This window comes from Pundamilia nyererei, unplaced genomic scaffold, assembly GCF_000239375.1.
Source record: "Pundamilia nyererei isolate P.nyererei 1_Seehausen unplaced genomic scaffold, PunNye1.0 scaffold00022, whole genome shotgun sequence".
Classification (NCBI taxonomy): domain Eukaryota; kingdom Metazoa; phylum Chordata; class Actinopteri; order Cichliformes; family Cichlidae; genus Pundamilia; species Pundamilia nyererei.
The window spans coordinates 4,787,695-4,815,236 of record NW_005187423.1 but is presented as its reverse complement, the minus strand read 5'-3'; the positions used below and the strand labels follow the sequence as shown (position 1 = coordinate 4,815,236).

At 41.3% G+C, this 27,542-nt stretch overlaps 2 protein-coding genes across 7 annotated transcripts; one reads left to right on the top strand and one right to left on the bottom strand.

The window, feature by feature from the left end:
* Positions 1-239: 239 nt before the first annotated feature.
* Positions 240-22,909, bottom strand: pcm1 (pericentriolar material 1). Of its 6 annotated transcripts, none has more exons than XM_005727015.1 (40): positions 22,851-22,909; positions 21,549-21,663; positions 20,883-21,131; positions 19,462-19,788; positions 18,172-18,342; positions 17,582-17,701; positions 17,177-17,363; positions 16,730-16,839; positions 16,210-16,483; positions 15,973-16,120; positions 15,439-15,654; positions 15,088-15,254; positions 14,001-14,218; positions 12,870-13,012; positions 12,652-12,781; positions 11,943-12,113; positions 11,625-11,803; positions 11,220-11,441; positions 10,879-11,137; positions 10,602-10,747; positions 10,324-10,520; positions 9,164-9,344; positions 8,771-9,075; positions 8,400-8,561; positions 8,079-8,135; positions 7,698-7,870; positions 6,357-6,488; positions 5,672-5,801; positions 5,091-5,258; positions 4,865-4,962; positions 4,168-4,302; positions 3,862-4,065; positions 3,704-3,763; positions 3,463-3,613; positions 2,086-2,246; positions 1,933-1,996; positions 1,608-1,816; positions 1,410-1,502; positions 1,138-1,261; positions 240-933 (listed from the first exon to the last, which is right to left on the bottom strand). In XM_005727015.1, exons 2-40 carry the CDS (start codon positions 21,642-21,644, stop codon positions 908-910), a joined length of 6,363 nt encoding a protein of 2,120 aa, XP_005727072.1. In that variant the 5' UTR covers positions 21,645-21,663; positions 22,851-22,909; the 3' UTR covers positions 240-907. The 6 variants fall into 6 exon arrangements, with proteins under 6 accessions (XP_005727072.1, XP_013764724.1, XP_013764725.1 ...); XM_013909270.1 differs by lacking the exon at positions 22,851-22,909 and adding an exon at positions 22,308-22,831; XM_013909271.1 differs by lacking the exon at positions 22,851-22,909 and adding an exon at positions 22,140-22,268.
* Positions 22,910-23,199: 290 nt separating this feature from the next.
* On the top strand, positions 23,200-25,938 carry sart1 (spliceosome associated factor 1, recruiter of U4/U6.U5 tri-snRNP). The gene is made up of 2 exons (XM_005727017.1): positions 23,200-23,265; positions 23,433-25,938. Exon 2 carries the CDS (start codon positions 23,440-23,442, stop codon positions 25,747-25,749), a length of 2,310 nt encoding a protein of 769 aa, XP_005727074.1. The 5' UTR covers positions 23,200-23,265; positions 23,433-23,439; the 3' UTR covers positions 25,750-25,938.
* Positions 25,939-27,542: the final 1,604 nt, after the last annotated feature.

Genomic DNA, 27,542 nt, shown 5'->3' with positions numbered 1-27,542 from the left:
ACTAACCAGTTGAAGTGGCATACCTTATATTTACCTACATTCACCAACCACTTTATAAAGTGATATATACATACATATTTTTAGATATAATTATATTTGTTCAGTAAACTATGTAGGTGACAGTTCATTCAAATTTAGTGGTATCAAGAAGAAGAGCAAACAATCAATGAGCAGTAATGGAGATTTATCGTTATGATATATGTAGTAACCACATGACAAAACCATGTTTGAAAGTTCCAGCATTTTATTAATTAAAACTCATTACTGTAGCCAACATTTTAAATACATGGAAAGACTAACCATTAACTGAAACAGTATATAAAGAGCAGTGTGAAGGGACAGAAGCTGAGTTGGAGCTTAAAGGTGTGTTGAAGCTAAAGAAACATTTAGCTGAAGTCAGCTGTCATCTCTTTGTAAATAGGAACCAACTTCAGAAAAGGTGAGATGTACAGTAACAGTAAGGCCAGAGCAAGACAAATAAAACATTAAAAAAACAAAAAAAAAACAAACAAAAAACCCAAAACATCACAACTGATATCGAACTGATCCCAGAACCATGGGAGAAAAAAAAAAAAATCTAAGGCGGATCTGAACAGGAGCATCAGCACTATAGCGATTCAAGCAGAGTATTAACTGTTGTGATCCAGAGCATAGAAGAAAATTCTCCGCTCCAGATTATCCATAAATCACATTAAATATTCAGGGATAAAATTAACCCAAAAGTGTTGTTGTATAGGAGTACAAGTCTTAGTATTATCTGTTGCACATGTGTTTGTTAGAGTTGCAAATGATTTGCAACTTTAAACTATCAAATTAAGAGTTAACAATCCTACAACCAGAACAGGTTTTAGGGTTTTAAAGTATAGTGTTGCTAAAAAACAAACAAACAAAACATCTGTATAATTCTTTAAGCATCCTGGGCAGCAGCGGTTTCTGAAAAATAAAAGAGCAAAAAAAAAAAAAAGGGTACAATTTACTGTCACAAAAAAAAGCTTCACAGTTTGTTTATGTATCGACTTAAAAGCTGCTCGGGTCTGTGGATGTCTGCCGAGAGACGGCGGCTTTGCTTTTGGCGAAATGTGTGACATCCGCACAAACAAAACTGCGATCTTGACTGACAGAGACTGTAATCCATACCTGGTTCCTTCAGTGCCTGCGCGTTTCCCACCAGCCCAGTCAGCAATTCAGTGTTCCCGTTGAGGATCTCTACCGACAGGTTGTTATTCTGCTGCTCCTCCACGATCCTCTTCTGCAGCTCCTCCTGATGTTTACAGCACACAGACACATTGTACAATCAGCCACCTTTTGCCACGGGGGTGGGGGTCATGCCTCGGCTTTTAAAATGCTTGCAGTTTGCATTTTAACTGAGCGTTTTTTTGTTTGTTTTTTTACTGTTAGTCTTTACGCACCTCACACATGACTGTGAGCTGTAGCGGTAAGTCGTCCACCTTAACAAAGTCGTCCTCATCAGACTTTTGGCTCGCGTTACCAGATCCCACCTCCTGAGCATAGACCCAGAAAAAAAAAATAAGCAGCAAATTAAGGTTTGACATTATTTCTACAACAGGAAGGGGAAAAAGTCACATATAGGTCATATTTGGACTTGCATCCACGCTGATCATGACGGGCGAGTCTGTGTCTGGGCTGCTTGTGGTTGTTGCCTCCTTGGTGACATCCTGACCTTGGTACATGGTGGACTCCCTCTCTGAGGCAACAGCAGAAGCCCCAGCTTTGCTCTCCTCCTCGGGGCTCTGGCACGCCACCCTCTCATGCTCCTCCACTCCAGAATCCACAGTCTCAACTGACCTCACGATTTCTGCAAGACAAAGTTTGTGAGTGTGCAAAGAGAGCCCTAAAATATTCCTGACAAGTTTACTATCGCGCACTGGCCGGGATCGAATTCCGCTGCTGAATACGTAGAAAAGGCCTCACCGTCGTCATTCTCCGAACTCCTCTGTTCAGTTCTTATCTCTTCGGCTTCGCTGGCTGCTGTACCCTGGAGTACAACACAATTACACAGTCAGACTAAGAAGAAGCTGCTTAATAATGTAAGCTACAGCTGTTGCACACATCTCCATGGCTGACCGTGGCTGTGCTCTCCTGCTCCGCCTGTCCGTCTGCAGAAGCCTGTAAGGATGTTTGGACGTCTACAGGTCCTGCTTCAAACTCCTCGATTTCCTCCTCTTCGTTCTCATCCTCCCCACTGCCATAGTTAGTCAGCGCCTGCGTCTCTGCTTTGGAGAGACCTGAAAAGCAAAAAAAAAAGTGAAAATGAAACGGCAAAGTGGTCGGGGTGCAGATTTAAGTGAGCAGCAATTCTCTGTTTTGATTCCCAGCTGGTTGGCCATTTTCCAGGTCGTTTTTACTGTTTGTTCTTGAATAAAAGGCGTAAAATCCCAAAAGTATGTGCTTAAAAAAACCTTTAAAAAGAAAAAAGATAATGACCTTTGGGTTTAAAACTGTAAGAACATTTGAAGATTCAAAAACATTTAAACGCAATAAATTATGATAAAGATAAAGAGTAATTGAAATATTTGCACCATTTCAAGGGCACTAATCACACTGCAGATACCTTTTATTATTCTGTACTCAGGGTCAGATATCTTTCAACTTGTATACCTTTTACTGAAGCAGCCTTTCAGATCTACTAAACAGCAGCTCATTTAACATGCAGCCTCTGTTTACCTGTTAGAGACGTGGCTGCGATTAAAGTTTTTTAGAATAATGGTGTTTATTGAGCAGCTTTGTAATTGCAGAAAACACGGCATCAGAATTAGACAGCTGCACTGAAACGACTCCACTTCAGCCAGCGAGCAGAGACACTCAATTTTCCAGAGATGTGCTCCCCCTCTGGTTTGTACCACACTGCATGATAATGAGCACACATACACCTAAAAGGTAAACTACTACTTGAAGATCAAAAAAGACCAAGAAGTGCTGACTCTCGTGGTCAGTTACCTGACCTCAAACTCCACCTGTGGGGTGGAAGAAAAGAAGGAGAAGAAAGCGGAACTTTCTTAACACGACAAGAAGATTTTCGGAGTATCGTTGGGTCATGCGGGGATAACTCAGGCCGTCACAGTTCGAGGGCTGCAGTTATTAAGTCAAAACTGAGGCGTGATCAGACATCACGAGAAAAAGTTGCCAATTTTGTGTCATAAAATACTACAAAACCGAGTAAAGAGCAAGAAAGTGAGGCTGAAAGAAACCTTTAATGTAAAGTTCCTATCAGAGTGGTTATCAACGATTTCAAATCACAGGATCATAATTTGAATGTTTTTTTGTTTGCATTTTTAAATATTTAGACTCTTATCACCTCAGAAACAACCTGCCTGACAAGTAACATAATTTGCTGTTTGCAAATTAAAGCAAAGGGCTGAATTCTGTTCACTGAACATTTTTAGCCTGAGGACCTAAAGTTATTCACAAGAACCGCCTTTTCTTACTCCACTTTTCACTCACTGATTGACAGAGGCACTTCCCGTCCACCTTCTTCATCCTCATTATCCTCTTCAGCCTCCGAAGCCTCACTGCTCCTACTGTTCTTCATCTGCGTCTGCAGGTAAAGCTCCTGGGAAGCAGAGGCACCTCCCTGCTCAGCCTCATCTTGGTCCTGGAAGACAGTGAGAGACATTGTTGTTACAAAGATTAATTACTGACAGTTTCACCCAATAAAACAGTCATCGGTGTGAAGATTACCTACCTTGTCTTCATCTGTGTATGCTGGAGAAAGAGATTTATCGCTGCCACCGGCTGTATTATTCTAATACGGAGGAATAAATAAACACAGCATTAAAATTAGGATCATTCAAGCTAACATTGCATTACAAATGCTTGGAGAAAGAAAACAAAAGATGTAACCTTCTGACTGTGTTTGGCTTTACTATGCTGCTCAGCCCTGTTCTTATTTTTGTGTTTGGCTGCCAAAGCGGTGCCGCTGTTGTTGTCCAAATCCTGCATGAGCCTGAAGAAGGCCAGTTCATTGAAGAGGATCTCTGAAATCTCCACGAGCAGGTCCTCCCCGCAATCCTTCAGAGTACGGCCGACAAATTTACTGAGAGAGTCCTGGAAGAAAAACAAAGAGCGAACCGTCAGACAGGCAACTTTTCATGTGATCCAGCTGCGCTTGTTTAGGCAAATTTAGAGCAAGGCTGGCATCGGTCCTACCTGCAGTATGCCTCCCAGCTGTCTGTGGAAAAAACGGACAAACTCTTTGCTCTCGTCGTTTTGCTGGGTGAGAGTGAGGACCATGCGCCGGACAGAAGTCAAGAGCTGGACGGAGCACACCTCGTCCATGTTCTCCTGTGAGAATAAAGACGGACAGTGACGAGTCATTTTAGTCTTCAGTAACTGCTCAGAAGCGCGAACTTTACTGACAACCGAACGCACATTAGAGCAGTGTGTGGACAGCTATCCTTCTCATTTCCAACTCCATATTCTATTCTTGGACTTTGCATGAGTCACAGTTGAAATTAATCCCCGTTTCTCTTATATTTGGTGCAAACTCTCAGTTCAGCCTCTGTGCTCAATGCTATACACCTGAAAGACACACCTTATTAAAGACTGGAAAAACAAGAAAATCTGAAACTGAGGGTTTAGAGCTTCTTTCTTGCAACCATGTACATTTTTGAAAACTGGGAAGAGTTTAACATAATCATCTGACATTTCAAAAGTATATAGGACAGAAAATATTGAAAAGGTTAATAGGTGCCACTTAAAGGCTAATTTGTTCAATACACATTTAGTTGAAAGTTTAATAAGCAATTACTAATAAACCACAATGTGTTTTGCTTCTGTTAAGCACAGAAAATTCACGTCACTTGAATATTAGCAAACTCTATTCACTGTCTGTGGTTTATCCTACCTTAAGGAAGGGAATGACTTCTGTCATGATGGCTTTGATCTGACGATCCAACTGCTGGGTGTCGATCTGAGGGCAGTGCACTTCGCCTCCTGCAGCTCCTGATCACAGAGAAATATATATATTAATTCAAAATGCCATCTATTTATAATAAACAGCCATAAGAAAGACCACAATTAGCCAGCCACAGGCCTTTGTTGTACACATGCAGGGTCTTGTGATTAGGTACCTTCAAGGTGCTCAGCAGGGTTAGCAGAAAGACGTTCAGCATTTGAGACGTCAGAAGTGCCTGCACCTGCAGTGCTGGCGCTGCAGGGGTTAAACTCAGCTTTAAGCTTCATGCGCTCATATTCCCTAATCCTTGCCAGAGCTTTATCTAAATGAATCACCGTGTTGCCTGTCAGAGCCGCACAGAAAAGAGAGGGAAAAGAGGAAAAAAGGGGGGGACACACCAAACATTTTACAATCAGTGAAGCAAGAGAAAAAGAACAGAATAATAGATTGTTTTGTATCTGTAAACAGGTTTACACCATGGGATCAAACAATGTATGGCAGCCTTGCTCTCAAGTTATGATAGCAGGCCAACAAGTCAAAGTTTTACATTGCCAAAAAGTCCTGTTGTTTACTTATTGATCCTGACATGTAAACTGATTGGTTTACCAAAACCAGCACTAACAAGCCCAGCGGGGGAAAAAAAGCAAGAGGAGGTACCAGATTTGTAGTTCAAGGCAGAAGGAAAAACGTTTCAGATGAATACCTCCAAGTGGAACTTTAAAAAAAGAAATTTTCCCCAAATACATTTATATATACCCAGGTCATCATTAGCAAAAGGTTCCAGGTTGGAGGAGGTTGACATGGTGCTGTCGTTGTCCACAGATTCTGCATCATCCCTCTTCTTCATTGTGTCTTGCGTGATCCTCAGATTTTTCTCCACCACCTCCTGAAAAAAATAATTCAGATTTGAGGCACATACGCTGTGGTCGCCATTTTTTTAGCATGGAAAATTAGACATTTCATCCATCACTCCTGAACGAAGCCATTATTTAGACAGACAAAAGCCTTGGCTCCCAATTAGTACAACTCTGGGGACCCTGGAGAAGAACAAAGACCATATGTCTGATCTGGCAACAGACGCACAGGCAGAACAGGGTCATTTTTTTCCTCTCTCTTTTTCCTTTTTTGAAAAAATACTTCTGACGCGTGCCGTCAAGTTAAACTCAAAGACAATGAAGATCGGGGAGGGAAAATTAAAGTCAGAAAATAAAGAGGGACATGGAATGATGAAAGGAGACAAGACGAGCTGGGATGAAAGGAGATGAGGCTGAGAGAGAAATTAAAGAAAGGTATAATGAAATGTAAGAAAGAAAGCGAAGGGGAAGGATGACAATGAGGGATGAAAGGCTTCAGAAGGACCAAAGCGACATGGAAGCAAGAGAAAGGAGGGAAAAAAAAAGTGTGAGAATGCCATGCTGGGAAGCAATAATGTTTCTCTTACTGCATCACTGGTAGTCAGGCTCTCGCTGGGTGTGAGCTCAGACTGAGAGCCGGCAGCCCAAACTGCAGGACCAAGACGGGGCATCTGGTCTTCGGTTGCACTCCTCTCGGCTAGATGCCTGCTTACTATGTCCTGTAAGAAACACACAGAGAGGGTATCATAACTGTTAGATCAAGTGTTTCAGTGTCTCTATCTGCCCATGTCATGTCACAGACATATAAACATTACAGTGCATGCAAAGACACAAGCTAGAGAGAGTCCATGAAAAAGGAAGCCCATCAGCAAAAACAAAAACTGAAGCACACACACACACACACATTTGTGTGCATATGTCACTGTACCTGCCACGGCAAAGAGCTACAGCGCTGAACTAGACAGCAGTCAGGAAAAAGAGAGGAAGACAGTCCAAATTCCAGTAAAAATAAAAAATATTCACCCCTCACCTTTATTTGAGTTAATACTGTAATCTTGCTCAATTGACAGGATACATTTAACCAACTTCATGCAACTCTTGAACTTAACTTCCTTTTATGCATGTGGCTAGAGACTGGCCACAAAGTCAAACAATGTTAGTTCCTCTTCAAAGAAAATTTCACTGAACCTGGGTACCAGCAGCTAACACAGGCTTACTGCATCAAAACAGCAATGCTTACTTACAGAAAAGTTCAGGATCTCCTCACAAATCGCCTCAGTATCACTTATCTGACAGAAGTGAGCTTCACTGGCTCATCAACTCATATCAGACTCCTTTCACAACAAGTTTTACAGCCTCCTCTAGAGTAAATAGACTTGGACACATGCTGACAGCTAAGGTCAACCACAGACTGACAGCCTAGACTCACTATACATGAATTATTACAGTGGAAAAAAAAAAGTTTTATTTCCATTATTTCAGTTTCATAATCACCAGAAGCCAAAATCACATGATTAAAATTTGATCAATCTACCTAGTGGAAATGCAGCCAGATATAGCGTTTAAAAAAACCAAACAAACAAACAAACAAATTTTGAAAAATAAAACATAAAAAATATGATCTGTAGCCATCGTCAGCTGTAGCTCTAGTCTCAACAAAAAGCAGAGATACTTTCAAACCTCTTTCAAAGAGGTGTTCCCAGATATTTTCAGACGATTGTAAAAATCAAGTCAGTGATCAAAGTTATCTTTAATACTTGACAGACTGTATTTACAGATGTTCAGTGCCACATTCTCACACTGAATCCTCTTTCCAGCCAAATGGAAAAAAATAAATAAAAACAAAATCACCCAAAAATCTTATTATGTGAACCCAGGACATTGGATTTAAACAGCAGTTGAACATGTTGTGAAGATTTTGAGCCTACCTGTAGGGAATACAGTGCCCTCTGGCGCAAGTAGTCCGTGTTGAGCAGCTGCAGTTCGTGGAAGAGCTCAATGAGAAAGTGTGGCCGGGACTCATTCTGGGATATCAAAGTAGCTACTTCAGAGTAAATGGTCTCCCTCAGCGTTTCAAACAGTGAGAAGTCACTGCTTGCATCTGAAATTTAAAGATGTGACACCATTACAGACAGATATTTGCAAACTGCCACAAACAACAGAAAATACCATACAAAAAACTACTGACTATTGTCACAGCTAAAGATTTATCCTGCACACATGTTTAGTTAAGCCAAAAAGGAGAAGAAAACAAAAAAGCCCATGCATGGGATAGTTAAGTAATGCTAAGATCTGCATGGTGACTTTACCTGGTGCTTCAGTGCATGCAATTCTGTTAGAGAGGAAGGGTGTTCTCCAAGCATAGGCTGTGAGTAAGATAAATTAAAATTGACAAAAAAAAAAAAAGGAAATTAACCCAAAATTAAAATGAAATCTGTGGTCATGAAGAATGTGCCAAGTCAATTACATATATATTAAAATAAAAAGACAGGGTGTTATTATGAAAGAGAAAGAATAAACATTCTACAATAAAATAATGTGGATTATAAATAAAAGAAAACACACACACACAGAAATAACAGAGGAAAAGGAGGGTGCATTGATTTTACTACAAGCAGCTTCAGCCATACCAGAGGAGAGGTCGTTCCGTTTGCTCCCAAGCTTAGCCTTGCTGTCCAGCTTTTCTTGAGTAAGTTTGTCTAAAAGACTCTGATTGTGCTCCTTCTGGTGGCACGTGTCTGCCCTCTCCTGGACAGAGTCTGCAGTGCTTCCAACACTGTCGCTCTCATGACCTGAGGGAGCCACCAACAAATGAAAAGACACATACTGATAATGTTTCTCATATCAATAATTTGACACTTAGGTAAGGAAATGCAGAAAAATGCCCCTGAAGATAAACTCACAATACAATGGAACTGAATTCAACAGCTTTTAAAAGGAGCTTCCTGCATAAAATATTCAATTGGCCTCTCAGCAGGGTGCAGCATTCCACTTTTAATACCTTCACTGTTCTTGCCCTGCCCTTTGCTCCTCCTGCGGCGGCTTTTGGGAGTCTTGCTTCGGGAGGCCAGGTTGGCTTGTGCGGAGGCCTTGCGCCCGGTTTTAAAAGTCTTTGTGATGGTGGTGGGATCGACCGGCTCGGGCATGCTGCTTAAGCTTTCCTGCGACCCCTTGTCAAAGTCACGATGTCTTGATTGGTGGTTGGCAAAAATGGGAGAGGAGGAGGGAGACTCTCGGGCCTCAGCGTTAGACAGTTGATGGCGAGTGATATTGTTTGAGTAGGAGGTGTTAAGCCAACCTGCCGCCCTAAGGCAGGGGAAAAAAAAGAAGGTATTGATAATAATGTTCCATAAAGAAACTCAAATGAGTTTTCAGGCAACATTGATTGACATACCCTCTCTCTGTAGAAGTGTTAAGAGGAGAACGCTGCAGCGGTGGAGGGAAACTCAAGTATTCTGTTTTGATTGAAGTGTTGGGATCGGACTGCTGCTTCTGATGTTCAGGAGTAGCCTGACCTACTGCACCTTGAGGAAAGTCACTCATGGAACCAGGGAACAGGGGATATAAATTAAAGCCTTCAGACAGAAAGAAAAAAAAAAAAACAACTTAGATTAAGATGGCAATTAAGCAATTAAGTCAGACAGTGAGATTTTTTTACATTTCACACCTACTGAAGGTCCCCTTTGAATATATTAATCAAATCAAATCAAATCAAATCACTTTTATTGTCACATCACATGTGCAGGCACACTGGCACAGCACATGCGAGTGAAATTCTTGTGTGCGATCCCCACAAGCAACAGAGATGTGCAAACACAACAACACAAACGAGCAAAATACAAGAATGGCCAACCTGAAACTAATAAATATATGTACAATATATAATAGTGTATGCCTTTCTGGATGCATACACCATTTCTAAATCAAATGCACCGATTGAAAATGTGTAATTCACACCAATAATAACATTTTTTCAATAGTGTTTATGCCAGAGCAGTCACTGGAGGTTATACTTTTAATTTTAGAGTGGAAAATAGGATTTCTGGCCAAGTGTAAAATTTGGCTTTTATAGTACATCATAATCAATAATTCTGGTTAAAAAGTGAAAATCCTTGTGCAAACTTGGCCCCTTCACTGTCCACTTTAAAAACAAGTCTTGAAACCCATTTTTCCTCCTTGGCATATGACACAGTATGACCCTGATTTTATTGTTTTAAATGTAATTCTAATTATCATTTTATACTATTTTATTTTTTTGCTATTTGTGCTAATTTTATTATTTTAAATGTCATTTTAATTATCATCTTATTTTTATTTATTTATTTTTTACTTGTTAAGTGTATCATTTCTGGCATGTCAAGTGTACAGCACTTTGTGTTCAGCTGGGAGTTGTTCTGAAAGTGCTATATAAATAAATTGCTTCCTTGCTTGCTTGCAAACTTCCTCTCTTTTCAGACTCAAAACTATTTTCCCTGTCTGTTGTTTCTATTACACAAAAATTCAAAAATTATTTAGAGAATTAAACTCAAAAGCTGATAAATTTTTATATCATACTGGGAGGAAATGGGGATGTCATGTTGTTGGCTGAAGGATGCAGGGTAGAGGAGAAGGGGAGGAAGAAACCAGGAGAGGCTGGAGGGCCGGAGCTGGATTCCTGGGATGATCCCTGCTTCTGGGTTTGCCAACCTGCTGATGAAGAGGAAGGCATAGGCTGCTGCTGGTGAAGAAGGTCATTGAGGACCTGCTTTAGTCTGAAAGAAAAGTGACATCATGTAGTTTCTGTACTTCATAGACATAAAGTGAAAAATACATATTGAAGTTGCTGTTATCACCTCTGGATATTGTTCTGTTGCCAGGCCAACTGGGTGTAGCACTGGTGTAACTGGTGCATGATGAGCTGAACCTGTGGTGATGACAGGTTGTTGGGCAACATGCTGTACTGACCCGTCAGCAGAGTTTGTAGCATGTATGATAGTGTCTGTGGAAACAGGTGAGACACAAAAAGAATGCTTTTCACTTGTTGACAGCGGTTTTAATCCAAACACTGGACACAAACTTCAACCAAAGAGCATTTCAGCATCTGTGCATGTATGTGCTGAGTGCACTAACCTGCTGGTCCTGCAGGAGTGTCTGACACATGCTGGTGCTGTAGTCCAACTGTCTCTGTAGCTGGCTGACCTGTTCCTGCCAGTGATACGAGCCCTCTGTGAAGGAGAGCTCCGAGGCCCAGCGCAGGTTTTCTTGTCGCCGTGTGCCCCCCTGCTGGCTTCCAGACTGGTTCAAACTTCTTGACTGCTGCTTGGCCTTAGTCTTGTTATGAAGAAGCCCACCACTGTCACTGGAAAAGGCTGCCGGAGGCTTCAGATTGCTGCAGACACAAAAAAAAAAAGCATGTAAATTATTGATCACTACACAGTGACATAAATCCTTCTTTTGCCACTTTGTCTGACCTTCCTTGATTCTTCCTGTTACTGTAGGAGCACAGGTTCCTGCTTGGTGAGTAGAGATGAATGTCATCATCAGAGGTGCTATCTGTACATTCTTCCTGCTCTTCTTCTTCCTCTGCACCCATCTCAGAGCGATATTCCTCCTCATCATCGTCATCGTCATCATCGTCGTCATCATCGTCATCATCCAGGTGGCATGGAGAGGAACCCCAGGTGGCCATTGTTCTAATAACAAATCATGAACAATGGTTCAAAACGTTTGTGAAACAATGACAAATGACAACCTAGCAGAGGAAATGCTCTGCATCCGAAAAAGAGAGAGCATGCGTTACAAACTTTCGCTGCTATTCATCTTCAAAAAAATTATTATCTCATGAGACAGACCCCCTAGAACAGAATCTCTCCTACCTTTCATCCCTGCTGACAGGCTGTGAGGGTGTAGCGATGCCCTCTTGATCTTCAATCTGGCAGGCAGAGTCTCCAAGACCACTACGCCTCTGGTGTTCAGCCATCAATGACTCTAAGTGCTTTCTTCGCTGTCTCAGTTCTTCGCGCAAAATTTGATGGCGACGCATTTCTGACCAAAGCTGCCATTTCAAAGCAAGAACAGAAACGATCAGTGGATGTGGATTAGTCTCAAAGTGTAAAGTGTGTTCGATATATCACAAGAGTTGGTTTAAATAGTTAGCTAGCAGGTGTTTTGTCGTCTATGGTGGAGTCTGTCACCTCATTGTCAGTGACTGAAGAAGTAGCTGCTTCTGGGGCTGTGGCTTTGAGTACGGCTGAGTTTGTTTTGGCTCCAGACGATGGAGGAGCCGGAGCGGGTGCAGGAGTGGAAACTGCAAGTGGAACCTTCCTCAGCAAACCCTGCTGACTCACCGTGCTGGACACAGATGACTGGAAGGAAAACCAGCAGAAATACTGTTTACATCTGAAAACAGCTCGTAACACCTGACTTCTAAGCACAATGGCAACATGACATGGCCAACTGTGTTGGAATAAAATCTGTGGTTACAGTTACACTGGATTAAAATTCAATTTGTCATATAACAAAGCAAAACAAAAAAAAAAGACTTCTGAAGTATGAGTATAAACAAGAGATCAATGTTTTAATGTCACAAACTTTATCTACTAACCTTATGTTATGTACATTTTTCTTAGTGAGTTATTTTTAGAAATTTCAAGTTTGTTTGTGCCATTGGTTGGCTTTGCCATAACTGAGCTGCCTCCAGTCACTTGTGTGTAAACAACAACACAGGTGGACATGAACTGAATCCACAAAATTCAATTTCAAGTACTAAGAATCAGAAATAAAAAGCATTACTTACTACATTCTTAAAGCATTAACATGTCAGTTTTTATACACTGAGACTGTTCCCTTTGCCACCAGTCCTACATATAGCTGCATGTATGTGTATTAATATGAGTCAAGTACCTGAAGGTCAGGGCAAGCCCACTGCAAGTCCTGGATCTTGCCTTGGATTTCAATGAGCTTCTGACGCTCTTCATGAAGCATCTTCAGCTCCTGCTTCTGCTGACGTAGCTTCTCCTCATACAGCTTTTCTCTGTCAGAAGAATAGGGTGGGACTGATGTGATGCAACTTCAAAGTCAAATAAAGGGTTTTCAAAAAGAATATTTTTACAGTTCTGTACCTGGCTTTGCTGGAGAGGGTAATTTCTCTGGGACTCTGTTTTGATCCTGCTCCTAATGTCCCCGGCACAGAAGCCCTGGTGTTATTTGGCTGCTGGCGTAAAGCTTCATCCTCATTAGCTGTTGTTCCATCTGTGTCATCACTCTGGATACACACAGATTGGGTCAGTGCTTCTTCACTAAAATAGTCAGTCGTTTATGATCTAAGGGAACAGTTCAACTGACTGCTTTAAGTGTCTTTAAGAGTCTTTTCCTATTTTTCTTGCAGTTGCAGGTTTGTTTGTTTTTTCATTTTTGTTTTCTCATATTCCAACAAACTAATGTCTTATGTTTATTTAAAACATAAGTAAAAGTAATGGTTGTTGAATTTGTCTCCAAAAATCCAAAACATTTCTACATGTCTACTCATGTCTAAGTACTCTTACTGAATTCCACCTAAAAGCTTTGGGACAGTATCAGTGGTTCAGCTACAGCTGGTAGGGTTAGCATTTAAAGCTTGGAACACTCTGTAATCTGTTAAGTCGCTTCGTATTTCAATAGTGAACCTAAACATAAGTCCCATAAGTACCAATAAAGTGCATGCAAGCAACAGATTCCTCAGTAGTGGGATAAAATGATTAATTTTACACACATTTACAGAATCAGAGCCTCATGATGGTTTACAGTGGTTGTTGCTGGGTTTATTTAATGACAGTTTAATCTGGAGTGTCTTTGCTGTTTACAGCGATCGTGGCTCAAGAGTTGGGAGTTCGCCTTGTAATCGGAAGGTTGCCGGTTCGAGCCCCGGCTTGGACAGTCTCGGTCGTTGTATCCTTGGGCAAGACACTTCACCCGTTGCCTACTGGTGGTGGTCAGAGGGCCCGGTGGCGCCAGTGTCCGGCAGCCTCGCCTCTATCAGTGCGCCCCAGGGTGGCTGTGGCTACGATGTAGCTTGCCATCACCAGTGTGTGATGTGTGGATGACTGGATATGTAAAGCGCTTTGGGGTCCTTAGGGACTAGTAAAGCGCTATATAAATACAGGCCATTTACCATTTACAGGTAGTTTGGATTTTAAAAAAATCTTTTTACTTTGTTAAGCTACACCCAACTCATGACCACAGAACTTTGAGCATTGTTCTCTCATCTTTCTCACTTGAACCATGGCCACCAGCTCCTGCAGCTGCCACAGTTTTTGCTTCGCAGTCTGTCGATGGACCTTCTGACCAAAACCAGCTTCATTCCCAAGGCTGCTCCTCCGACTAGACTCCGATGCCTCGCTGTCTGGAGCCACAGCCTGCGCCCCTCGCTCATTATCAAGACCATCTTCATCCTTCAACAAATTATAGGGGATGTCTCTGTTGTACTGGCAGTCTAAATCAAAGCAAAGTTACAGGAGTATCACTTATAGATCACAGAAAAACAAAACAAAACATTGGTCTGACTTTGACTTTAAGTGGCTGTTCAAGTCAAAGAAATAAAAAAATGAAGGTTAACATTATTTTATACAATGGTCAAAACACAGCAGAAGACAACACATATAATGAGTTTCTCATACATAGGATTTTATTTGGGCATGCCACCAGGTATTTTAACCCTCTCGAGGCAGGCGTTGCTGATTTGCAACAGTTAAAAACTAACAACCTGATTACCCCACATACATATTTTATGAGTTTGGTTTTTTTTTACTCAGAAGTACCACTGCAGGACTTGGTTGTGCATTAGCAACAAAAAGTTTAATTTGAGCCTGAGAGGGTTAAAGACTCTCACGAATGCTTGGTGCCTAATTTTTACAAATTTTTCTGCAGCCTGACGCCGGTTATCTGGCACCGCTTTAGTCTACAGGAAGGATTTGACAAGATTTGACATGGGTTGTCAAACAAGCGGCAGACTTTCACACCAGCATTACAAACTTACGAACGGTTGGTGAGCAATTTTTCTGCAGCAGTTTAGCAGCAGTCAACCTAGTTGCTTTTATTTTGAAAGTTTAAACCCCAAATGGTAGATAGCCCCGCAAGTCCTTCCCATGTCATATTTTCCCTACTGGCTAGCTCAATCTGTTATGTAATTCAGGTGCCGTACTCCAACTACACCGTCTTGGACTGAAACTAAAATTAAAAAATTAAGTGCAGTATAAGCTTATATAAGCCTATTATGACTAACTCTGTTATTCAACTCACATATTCTTATTTATAAAATAACACTAACACCATCAAGTGTGTGTCAGTCTGTGCAGTGTGTACCTATAGCTGAGGGGATGTTGAGGCTTCGAAGGTTTGCTGCTGACCGGTTGTTGATCTCACATTCAGTGTTGAGCCTGCCGTCCCGGTTGTTTGTGGCGCCACTCCTGGGGCTGCGCCCGTTGGTCAGGCTGTTCAGGTCTGCCCAGTTCCCACCGCGCTGTGGGTTCCTAAACAGATAAGGTGCAGTGACCGTTGCGGTGTAGAATTACTTACACACAATCACCTAATTACTAATGCTATCATATTGCAACTTGGAACCAGTGACAATAATAACCATTTTAACAAAAGATACTGAACTTGTTAACAAAGATTAAGAAATTCAAAAAACATTTTATTCATTAAGTTACCCACCTGATGTTAGTTACAGGCTGGCGGTTCTCCTGCTCCGAGTCAAACATGGCCTCAAACATCGAGCCATCCTCCGTCTCATCTTCCTCGTCCTCCTCCTCATCATCGTCGTCTTTCACGTTTTCATTTACTGCGTCTACCATCATATCAGAAGTCTGCTCGTAGTACTGCACCAACTCTCGCAGTTCATTCAAGCGCTTGTGGACCTCCTTCAGCTTCCTGCAGGAAGTGAATGAAATGTGAGTATATGCTAGGTTTAATCATTCAAAATTAAGTGACAGGCCAGGAAAATATTTTCACATTTCTCTTCCTTTTCAAAGGCTAAAGTATAGAAAAAAGAAAATAAAGACTGCCATAAACGAGGAGGTCTAGTGTCTTGTTCAAGAGCACTTTAGAAAAGGATGAAACTTGTCAACAGGAGGCCGTGTAGAAGGTTTTGTGACGTCAATGTTATACTATATCCCCACTCCCTGTACAGCAACCTGCTGTTGATATTTGACCTGCCTATTCAAGCTGTGTCTTTGTTTGCGTACGCACCTGAGCTTATCTGCTGAGTTGGAGCTGTCCTGCTGTTGTGTAATTGAAGGATGAAAGGAAGTTGAGGCTGAGGCCCCAGAGGTCAGAGTGGATGGAAACTCTGAAGATCCCCCCATACTCAGACTGTACTGTGCTGACAAGCCGCGACCTAAGTGAATCCACACGCAATTCATCAACAACTTTAGAAGAATAAAAGTCATGTAATGGTTGAAAAGAATGCCTTAAAAATACTCATACGTGAGTTATTATTGAGTGTCTGGTCTCTGAGTGAATGCAGCTCCTGCAGGATCTTGTCCATGGTCTGCTTTTTGTCTTGGAGTTCCTGGAGTTTGGTGAGTTTGGCGCTGGCAGCTGTTGCTCCAGTGTCTAGACCGGTGTGTGGGCCAGAGGCAGAGTGGAGGAGCGGCCTGTGTTGAGGGGGGCCAACAGGCTGCGGAGTCCTAGACCAGCACACCTCTCTGGAGAGGGAAAGACTCTCTGCCTGACGCCGGTTATCTGGCACCGCTTTGGTCTACAGGGAGGATTTTTCAAGATTTGACATGGGTTGTCAAACGAGTGGCAGACTAATGCCATTCACACCAGCATTACAGATTTACTCCCAGACCGTACTAAACAAATAATCTGACATGACTGGCTCTGATGGAACTGATATGAATCTAATGTAAATCTAAAGTCTGTAGACTGATGGCTCAAACAGAGGGGATAAAATTATATGATTTATGGACATGAGAGAGTAAATTTACAGTTTCTACCATACCTGAGAGTCATGAAGCTGGTTGTGGAACCGCTGGATCAAATCGTTTAACTCATCATTGAGTTCTGAGGTGATGCTCAGACCAGAAACGCTGCCTGTGGTTTCTGTGACAACTAATAACAACAAAGAAATTAAGAAAAAAAGAAAAAAAAAAAAAAAAAGATTTATTTGTGTCAGTCACTGAATATAAATTTCAACTCTTAACACCTTTACCAGAGAATACTGATTAATGTTTGTAAATACATTAGCTCTGCTGAATAAATATTTCCTGAGAATATTCCATCTAAGATGTCAGGAATGCATAACCGACCGTTTGTGAGACAAATCGTTTTAAATTTTTCCTCTAAGACTAATTTACACAATGATGTGATGTGAATGATCATTCTAACCCTACACACTAATAGTCTGTACACAGTGATTATGCCTGTCACTTTTTACTGTATATCTCACCGGTGTCTTCAATCACAGCGAGTGCCTGCTCTGCACTGTACTGCATGGCCATTAGAGCTTCCTGTCGGCCCTGCAGGGCCCTGAGCTGCTCCTGCTGCTCCAGCATCTTCTTCAGCAACTCGTGCTGCTTACGCAGATTCTCCAATTCTTCTTTCTGGTCAGCACGCATGGCTTCTGGCCTTCCTCCCTAACAATGCACACCCACAGACAGTCAGCATTATTTTACCAAAAGCCATGTTAACAATACTGTACTGCTACTGAACAAGAAGGTTAGAAGAAATAAATAAGACAAGATAAAAGCCAGAGGAGGGACAAAATGTTTAGTTTCCATTTTCTCATCACAGAACTCAAAGACAAAACAGAGTGTGTACGTACTGCACATATGTATATAACAGCTGTACATACTGTTGCATTTGAAGCATCTGAAGATCGAACTTCTGTGTTAAGAGAAGTGCTCTCTGCCACTGAACCTGAGCCAACTGCAGAGTCCAGCGTCCCCACATCATCTTCCTCATTCTCCTGTGCCTATAAAAGCAGCAGAGAGAACAATCAGTGATTGTAAAAAAGGATAAAATCAAGAACTGGCATGCCTATATACTCCCTCTCGACTGCAATAGATGGTGATGATAATTAATTGGTAGACTACAAGGCTTAAGACTAAAATGTATCTTTCTAGAAATTTTAATTTCTCAGAGAAAATATCAAATAAAACTACACAAAAAATTAATAATAATAAAAAAATCACAGAACAATAAAAAATGGTAGTTACTGTTTTTATAGCATATTATAGCTTAAAATATGATTAAACTATTTATTAAATAGCGTGTGGAATAGCCCAAAGACAACAAACTACTGTAGTTATGAAGAAGCCAAATTTGTAAAAGAAAGAAAATAAATAAATAAATAACAATAATAATTTCCAAATGATATTAAAAGCATGAAGCAGATTCTAAAAGATATTCGGGTGGAGCTGGAGAAACAAATATCAAATTTACCAGCATTTTCTGCAGGAACCGTAAATAGGACTTCTCCTGCTCCTTGAGGTGGTCGATGAGATGAGAAAGACGCTCCACGTTGGCCGGCACGTCATTTTTTTCCACCAGGTCATCCCGCATGGAGCTGGCCTTACTGATATACTCGCGGATCTGTACCAATTTGCTCACCACCTGAGACCAAAGAAAAAGAGGAGGGTGGTGTAAGGGTGTGGGTTTCAGATTGAAAATAAAGAGTAGACTGAGAAAGACTGTAGGATAGGTGAGCAAGCATCTGTAAGGAAGGCTCAGACTGGGCTAAACAAGGGCAAGAAAGGGGGTTGGGCGGAAACACTGGGCACCGAGGGTGGCATATTTATAAAGTGCCCTAAATACAGCCTCGTTTCAGCTGCACTGGCTCTCCCTCACTTTCATCCTAGTTCTCGTTTCTCAGAGTTGAGTGCAGTAACACACGGACGACGACACATATATGTATGGATAGGTTATTTCACTTGCATAAAATATAAATATCAAGAAAAGATCAAAAATTCATTGCATCTCAGTCAAATTAACTATAAACATAAATGTGTGTGTTTTTGGTAAGTGCCATTTACCTGCAACACTTCAACAGTCCACACTCTGTCTTTGCTGGAGGTCTTGTACCTGCACCATAAACTAACTATAATTGCTATTCACCACGTATAGCTGGTTTTAGGCCTTGTTCCTTGCTTGCAAACATTTCTTTGCAGCATCTGAATGTTAATATTATATACCACAGATAACAATATAACCCCTTTTTTGCAATTTTACATTGAGTAACATTCTTAAACTATTAAAGTAGGCATTCATAGCAACTAAGCATCCACTCAGCCACTGCAAACTGATATTAACTTATTTTTAGATGTTCCAAAGTTTTTTTCGCTGAAGTTTTTCCAACTTATGAATTATTCAAATGATATTGGTTGCATCCACTTCAAACATAGTGTTGCATTTAAAAATAACAAGCAAGTAGCAGTTTCAATACTTCACATGTCATTTTTGTCCTGTTTTGATCAATACAAGGTTTCAATGATGTGCAAACATGTTTAAAACACTGTTAAAGATTCAAGTTCCCAAATAGATCTCCTCTAACTGCTTTAAAAAGTCTTATTTTCCTCATAGCACCATAGGCTGGTCAGAGTTTTCAATCATTAAAATTCCTATCTACTTAATGGATTGATATGTCTGCAAACTGCTCTCCACTCAATCATCAAAACTCCAAGACATTAAGCGGACATCAAACAACAGATCAAATTAGTAACAACAAAACATTACCTGGCTGCTGTCTATTCTCGGCTCTCCTCTGCCATGTTCCCTGTGCGACGAGGGCAATCTGTCTGTGCTGCCATGACCGAGCCTCGGAGGTTCCTTCGTAGGAACGACAGGAGTTAATGTGTCTCTGAGTCCTTGGCTCTGCTTCTTAGTTTCCTTGGTGATCACTGGAGTAGCCGGGGCAGAGGAGGAGGGGGGGAGCAGCTCCTTGCTTTTGTTAGTGTTTACATGCAGAGGTAGGAAGTTGTAGGGCTTCTTGTTCTCGACAGCTAACTGGCGCTGGTTGTTGGCAGCTGTGACGCGCCCCTGGGAGTCACTGCCGATGCTCCTCTGAGTAAGAAAAGTCATCACAAATCAGACAAATCACCACTCAAAGTTCTGGGTTTTTTTTTTTTTATTTCACAAACTGCAAGTGAAGTAAAGGTTCAGAATTTTGTTTCTTTAAAGCAAACATCTGACAAAGGATAAATGAATATTGTAAAGGTATGTAATTTTATTTATATATTTATCTAACTGCCTTTTTTTTTTTTTTTTTTTTTTTTTTTTACACTCTCCTCAACTTCTAGCTTTCTCCACTAATGAAGAGCCAAACAAATAGTTATATATTAACAATCGTCTCTTTTGCTTTCTCCATTTACAATCCCCAAATTCATCTCCCACGCTTGTGTGCCGCTCTGTCATTCTGCCACCCACACTGGTGCAACAGAACAAGGTCAGTCAAACAACTCTGTATCAAACTATGAAAAATATTCTGCTATCACTTCCCGCAGCGACTGCTGAAGTGCCACAGCAGATTTAATCACTAACTTTTTAGTTTGACGGTATGATAAGTGTAGCCTGACAGATACTGGGACTTCTGAGATCATTACCATATAAATTAGTTAATAAATCTGATGTTTTAATGAATCTGACTACTGAATATTTTTGTTCCCAACCGGCAACAAAAGCAACCAAATTTTTTAAGTGAAACAAAGAAATGCGAAGGCTGGGACACCCGAAGCTGAAAAATAAACTGTCCCTGACTCTGGTAGCCAAGCTATAACATTTTTTTGTGTCATTTCCCAGTTGAAATTTATATCGATGATATGTCTGCAACCTGCTCTCATGAGCCAGTATGACTTGTAAGCCTTACTCCATTCCTGTGGCATGCATGTGCATTCCTGTAATTGTTTTTCCTAAAAGACAGCAGCCATATTCATCCAGTCACAGGAAACACTGTCAGATTATAAATTCTGTATTGTGTTACTGCACAACAGCTCTTTGAACAGAAATCAAAAGCAACAAATGAAGCCAGTCAACATTTTTATACAACACCACCACCTGAGACGGGACATAGGTGTCATATCACTAACAGTAAGTCATGCAAGCCACTTTTTAGTAATCTATCACAGTAATACCCATTAACAAAAAGCAAAGCATTTTACCTCATCTAGGTCTGTAAAATTGATCCTCTGCCGGAGTTTGTCTAGTTCAGCCTGGTCCGGTACAGACATTTGGGTCGTGTACTTCATATGGGGGAAGGAATGAGGAGTGCGTGCTCTCCTGCGACCTGCCCCAGGAGTGGACTCTGGCGAAATATCATTAGTGAGGCGGCTTTCCACCACCGCAGCTGACAGCTTTTTCTTGTTTTTCTCTGATGATCGGTTGGCTTTCTTCTGCTGTACACCCCAATCCTTAGGAAAGCACACAAAAAAAAAACAACATTTGATGTTAATTATTATTCAAGGTAAAATCAATGAAATTTATTTATTTTAAGGGAGAGTGCAGTTTAACATAGTTCCAAAATGGACATGAAACTGATCAGAATCAGAATGAGAGAAGCTTTATTAATCCCGTAGGGAAATTGATTGACAATTAATTACATAATACTATCAAAACAAAACTAAAATACACAGTGTAAATAGCATACAAAAGAAAGTAGGATAGACGGCTATAAATGGGAGTTACCATAGCGTTTATATCACTTGGTAGAAAAAAAAGATAATGAGCTGTACTTCAAAAAGAGAAAAGTCCTTTATTGTCATTGTACATGTACAATGAAATTATGGGGCTTCTACCATTCTGACATTCAGCATTGGGCCAGCCCTTACCATGTTGTTCAGCCTATCTTCAAGACTGCAATTGCTTACAGTCCAGTTGTGCAGCTCTTCTGCACTGTCATCAAAAGGTGTACCTCCAGTTGCCATGCTACCCTCCTACAGCTTGCTGAAATTCACAGAAATTGTCATACTGGTCAGCACAGAAAAAGCACTCAAAATAAGTAAGCAAAAAAAGTAACACACAACTATATCAAAATGACACCCCGTGTGGTTAAGCAAACGCTTCTTAAAAGCTTGCTGGAATCCACAACAGAAAGACACCACACTGAACCACGGACTGAATTAAATCAATTTCTTCAATGACAGACAGGGCATTACGCATCTCATTAGAACGAACTTGACCTTGTTCATAATTTAACTTTATGACTAAGGTCACTTGGCTAATCGTATTTAGCTATTAATAACAACGTACGGTTGATTAAACAGGCTCTGAATAAAACTTCATCAACGCTTCACATGATGGACAGTCACAGTTAACGGTAAAGCTAAATATGCATCAGTTCTTACCAACAGAGTTTAATTAGCGGCTTTATTTTAAAGCTCGAAAGCATCAGTAGCTCTGCGCTGATCACATAAACGTACCGTCTGTTTCGGTACCCTGTCTCTGAGCGCTAGCTACCGTTTGGTTATTGTATGTGGCCCGCTCGGATTCCCGGGGAAAGCTAAGCTATGACATACTCCCCCCCAGCGCGCGGCGGCTTCTAGCGCGAGCTTCATTCCTGCACTCCGCAGGAGAATTTATAATATTACCAACAAGAAGTCCAGCGACGAGTATTGCAGCAGCTGGTGTTAGCTATAAACACAATCCCTAGTATCAGCGTACACATCATATTTGCTAAACTTCACTAGCACAACACTTGTGACCTAGTTCCGTCCCGCAATCGCCATGGCAACCCCGACTAACCCGTACCAGCTAACCCGGTGTTTAACGTTTACGCTGGTCTACAAAAGAATGAGAAAACTAGTGTTGCTAGCGAGTGGCTAAAGTTGTCAAGCTTGCCGATGGAGCTGGCTAGTACTAACCAGCTCCCAGGCTCGCCGTAGCAGCTGCTCGCAGTGCAGCTAACTTTAAATGTATCGGTAAAAGTTCGGTCTCACAAATATCTCGCATAACGACAGCTGAAATACACTTAAAAGCTGCAAATTCGGTCATTTATGTGGATAACTTAAGGTCTGAATAACTTCTGTGCCACCGCACATTAGCATCAACGTAGCTGTACCAAAACGTATCATGTTAAGTGATGGCTTTTGGTCATTTTGTTAGGACTGCACTTGCTAAGGTAGCTAGCTTACGTTCCAAGATAAGAAACGGTGGTGTCACCGTTCAGAGCCAGAAACGGACAGAGATGTTGTTGCCCGTCGTTGTTCTTCATATACGCCAGAAAGAGCTTCACAGATTCTCTCTTCGTCCGGTGAAATCCATTTAATTATTAGCAACGTTTCTGAGACGCACCAACTAATGGACGCGTCCCTAGCGTGACATATACACTCCCGCACGGCAGGCGGCGTCAGCCTCTGGCTGACGATCGCAGGAAGTGCGTTTTCAGGAAACAGCAACACTGTCGTACGTTGTTTTTTGTTCTTAAACTTACACGAACGTGGTGTGAGGTTATTTACACTGGCCTGAAGAAAACATACAGCCGACCATTCTAGTCCCTTACCGAGATTGGATTTTGAACGCAAATTTCAATCTTTGCCTTCGAACTACGTAAGTTGTGGCTTCGGTTAATGACTTAGTTTTCATAGCTTATGTAAGCTAGTTAGCAAGGGAAAGCTAACCGCTTTCCCGTCATCAATCAAATCTTAAAATTGTCAAAGCTAGCGGTTTTATTTTTCACTGCTTGCATTTTTAATTGTTGTTGTTGTAATTTTCAGATAAACGATGGGTTCGTCTAAGAAACATAAGGAAAAGAGCCGCGATAAGGACACAGAGGAGCGCCGTCGTGAACATAAGAAACATCGCCACAAGGAGCGCGACAGAGACACTTCGGACCGAGACAAGGAGAAAAGAAAGCGCTCCAGGTCCAGGGAAAGAGGCAGACGGGAGAGCCGTGGGAAGGGTGAAAGGAGCAGCGGGGAACCACGAGTGAAGAAGGAGAAAGTAGATGCGGGATATGAGGAAAGCAATACTGAAGTGCAGCCTCAATCTGCGAGCGGAGATGCATCTCTCAGCATCGAGGAAACAAACAAACTCAGGGCAAAGTTGGGTCTGAAGCCTCTGGAACTGAATGAGAACAAGAAAGAGCTTGGGACCAAAGAGGAACCCATGGTTGCAGAGACCATCAACCCCGTGGTCATCCAGCAGCAGAAAGAGATGAGAGAGAAGCTTGCAGCTTTGAAGGAAAAACGCATACTCAACCAGAAACTGGGGAAAGTCAAAACCCTAGCTGAGGATGACTGGCTGGATGACACATCCTCCTGGGTCGAGAGAAGCAGAAAGCTGGCAAAAGAAAAAGAAATGGCAGAAAAAAGAGCCAAACTTCTGGAAGAGATGGATGAAGAGTTTGGTGTCAGCAATCTGGTAGAGGAGGAATTTGCTCAGATTAAACAGGATGCGTACACATCTCGAGATTTAAAGGGACTCAAAGTGCAGCACAAAGTAGAGTCTTTCTCTGAGGGCCAGACTGTCATCCTGACCCTAGAAGACAAAGGTGTTTTGGAAGAGGAGGAAGATGTGCTGGTAAATGTGGGACTGGTGGACAAGGAAAAAGCAGAAAAGAATGTGGAATTAAAAAAGAAAAAGCCAGATTACAAACCTTACGAAGAAGAGGAGAGCGTTGACGACATGGTTTCGTTTAAATCTCGCTCTGTTCTGTCAAAGTATGATGAGGAAATTGAAGGTGAGAAGAAAAAGAGCTTCCGGTTGAATACAGGTGGTTTTGCAGATGGAGAGCGAGAGCGCGAGCTCCAGGCCATGAAAGAAATGCTGCGAAATCAGGCCCAGTCCTTGGAAATGCCTGCGCTCTCTATCGCCTCGGAGTACTACACACCACAGGAAATGGTGGGCTTTAAAAAGACAAAACGTAGAGTGAAGAAGATCAGGAAGAAGGAGAAGACATCCACTGCAGATGACCTTCACCTCGATGACACCCGCAGCTCTGACTTTGGCTCCAGGACACGTGGCCGAGGCCGCAAACAGGAGGATGATGAAGACCAAGAAGTAAAGAAAGAGGAGAAGGTGGTGACGCTTGAAATCCCCCTACTGTCTGACGACATCAGGATGGCAGAAATGGACATAAGCGACGATGAGGAATTTACCCCTCCTGAGCCAGCTGTAATTGAGGAGGATGAGGCAGAGCAGGAGCTGCAGAAGCAGTTGGAGAAGCAGAGGAAGCTGAAGCAAATGCAGCTCCTGAAAGACTCTGGGGCGAAGGTGGCAGAGCAGGTTAAGAAGCTTGTTAAAGATGACAATGAAGACGATCCTGACAAGAAGAACAACATTGTTTTCAATGCTACCTCAGAGTTTTGCAGAACCCTGGGTGATATCCCAACATACGGACTGTCAGGCAACAGAGAGGACCAGGAAGACATTATGGACTTTGAACAGGAGGAGGAAAAAGATGATGCTGGAGGTTCAGACTCTGACATGGATGAGAATGTTGGATGGAGCACAGTTAACCTGGATGAGGAACAAAAACAACCAGATTTCGCCACAGCCTCTGCCACCATTTTGGACGAGGAGCCCATCGTCAACTCCGGCCTCGCTGCTGCCCTGTTGCTGTGCAAAAATAAGGGTCTGTTGGAGACTCAAATGCAGAAAGTAGCACGTGTCAAAGCGCCAAAGGGTGCCCTGCCCAATGGCGACTACTGCATCGAGGACAAGATGGGCTTTGATGACAAGTACAGCCGCAGGGAAGAATACAGAGGCTTCACGCAAGACTTCAAGGAGAAGGATGGCTACAAGCCTGACGTCAAGATTGAGTACGTGGACGAGTCTGGGCGGAAACTCACTCCAAAAGAAGCTTTTAGGCAGCTCTCCCATCGATTCCATGGAAAGGGGTCTGGAAAAATGAAGACCGAGAGGAGGATGAAAAAGCTGGAGGAAGAGGCGTTGCTGAAGAAGATGAGCAGCAGCGATACTCCTCTGGGAACTGTGGCTTTACTGCAGGAGAAGCAAAAATCCCAGAAAACGCCATATATTGTGCTTAGTGGGAGTGGAAAGAGTATGAATGCAAACACCATTACTAAATAAGCATGAAATAAGTGTATTATATTGTGTATAATTAACGTAGAAACATTCAAGTACATAGATAAAATACACCACACACATACACCACACACATACACATCTTTTAATTAATGTCTACGATTTAATGTCCTAGTTAATAGAAGCTGCATTGTTGTGTTGAAGAATTGTTCAATAAAATCAGTACAATTCAGAGGAAGTGTTTGGTTTTTCCTTGTGTTTGGAATTTACATGATTAATTCAGATCACAGCTATATTAAGTCATAAAAACAACAAAATTATTTCTCTAATATTGTAGGTTATTTACTTTACCACAAAAAAGATTACTGTACCTGTGAACTAGTGCTATATAAAAGCCTGGATATATTGAATTGAGCACTGTGTGTTTAAAATGCCTTTTAGTTTCATGAAAGCTGTTTGAGTAGGGTCTGTAATTGTGCCCTGGCAAATATAGCAGGTGCATTTAATTTCAATATTTTTAATGGAAACTACATGACAGGAATTAATGCAAACATAAGAATGCATTATGGGTGCACACATTGACTATTTACCCAAAATATAACAATATAAACTCACTGGCCACTTCTTTTCAAATACTTGTTAATAAAAAATGTCTAATAAACCAATCAGATGGTGTAGACATACTTAAGATAACTTCCTGAATTTGAAAATGAGCACCAGAATAACGATGAAGGGTGATTTCAGTGGCACTGGTGTTGGTACAAGATGGGCTGGCATGAGTACTTCAGAAAATGCTGATCTACTGTGATCTAGATGCAAGATCACATCTTTGGAATAGTGGTGTAGTAGGAGATTCACAAAGTGGATGTGCAGCCGGCAAATCTGCAGCAATGAAGATGCTGTCATGTCAATATGGACCAAACTCTGAGGAATGTTTTAAGCACTTTGCTCAATCTATGCTACAAAGAATTAAAGTAGTTCTGAAAGCAAAAAAGGCTCCAACCTGGAGGACTAAACTCTTAGTTATACGTTAATACATAATCTGTAAGTTCTCATATAAACTGGGCTGAAAGTCATGCTATACATACAACAATGTAGTTTGGATTTTTTAAAAAGGAAAAGTAGATAAATGAACTTATTTTACATGCATAATACCATTCATATCGCTTTACACTGTAAACCAGAACAATAATAATGGGGCATAGCCAGTTGATTCAGATGTAAAGGTATTTATAAATATACATACCTTCTTTGAATTAGTATGAGAATGAGTATGGACATTAAGCATGTTTTCTTTACACTGATATAGCCTGCTTCTTTTTTGTCTGTGGAGAACCACAGACATTATTAGAGAGACAAAGACCCCTGAACTGAAACGTATGGGAGAATTCTACAATAGCAAAGATAGTATACATAGATACAGACATTCATACAATACGACAATTATAGTATAATAGTAATTATTTTTTGCATTATGTGATAAAATTATTTTTCAAACAAGGGATAAATAAAGTTTTTTCTCATGATCAAAAACGTCAGCAAACCGTTTTGTTGTTGTTGTTTTTTAAGTTATTAAGTAGTGAAGATAATTTATGGGATGGTTAATTTTCAACTATAGAGTCTTACCAAATAACTTTGAGTCGTTTTTGGGTTTGTTTTTTTTTTCATTTTCACTGCAGGTAACATGTATGTGTAACATTGCATGTGACAAATAAAGGCTTGATGGATTGTATTACATTGAAAATAAGAAAACAATATCTGGATCTTCACAGGGCGTACAACCATTTACATCAACTGCCGAGAGGCGTTTAGATTGACTGGCGGAACTAAAGCGCACG

What these genes read in the sequence shown, in the direction of transcription:
- pcm1 (XM_005727015.1), bottom strand. Translation starts at nt 21,644, where the DNA reads ATGGCAACTGGAGGTACACCTTTTGATGACAGTGCAGAAGAGCTGCAC. An exon ending in AAGTCATTCCCTTCCTTAAG is followed by an intron (nt 4,303 to 4,864) that starts GTAGGATAAACC and finishes TTATTCTCACAG; the next exon opens with GAGAACATGGACGAGGTGTG. An exon ending in GGAAGTGCCTCTGTCAATCA is followed by an intron (nt 2,247 to 3,462) that starts GTGAGTGAAAAG and finishes TTTGCTTTTCAG; the next exon opens with GTCTCTCCAAAGCAGAGACG.
- sart1 (XM_005727017.1), top strand. Translation starts at nt 23,440, where the DNA reads ATGGGTTCGTCTAAGAAACATAAGGAAAAGAGCCGCGATAAGGACACA.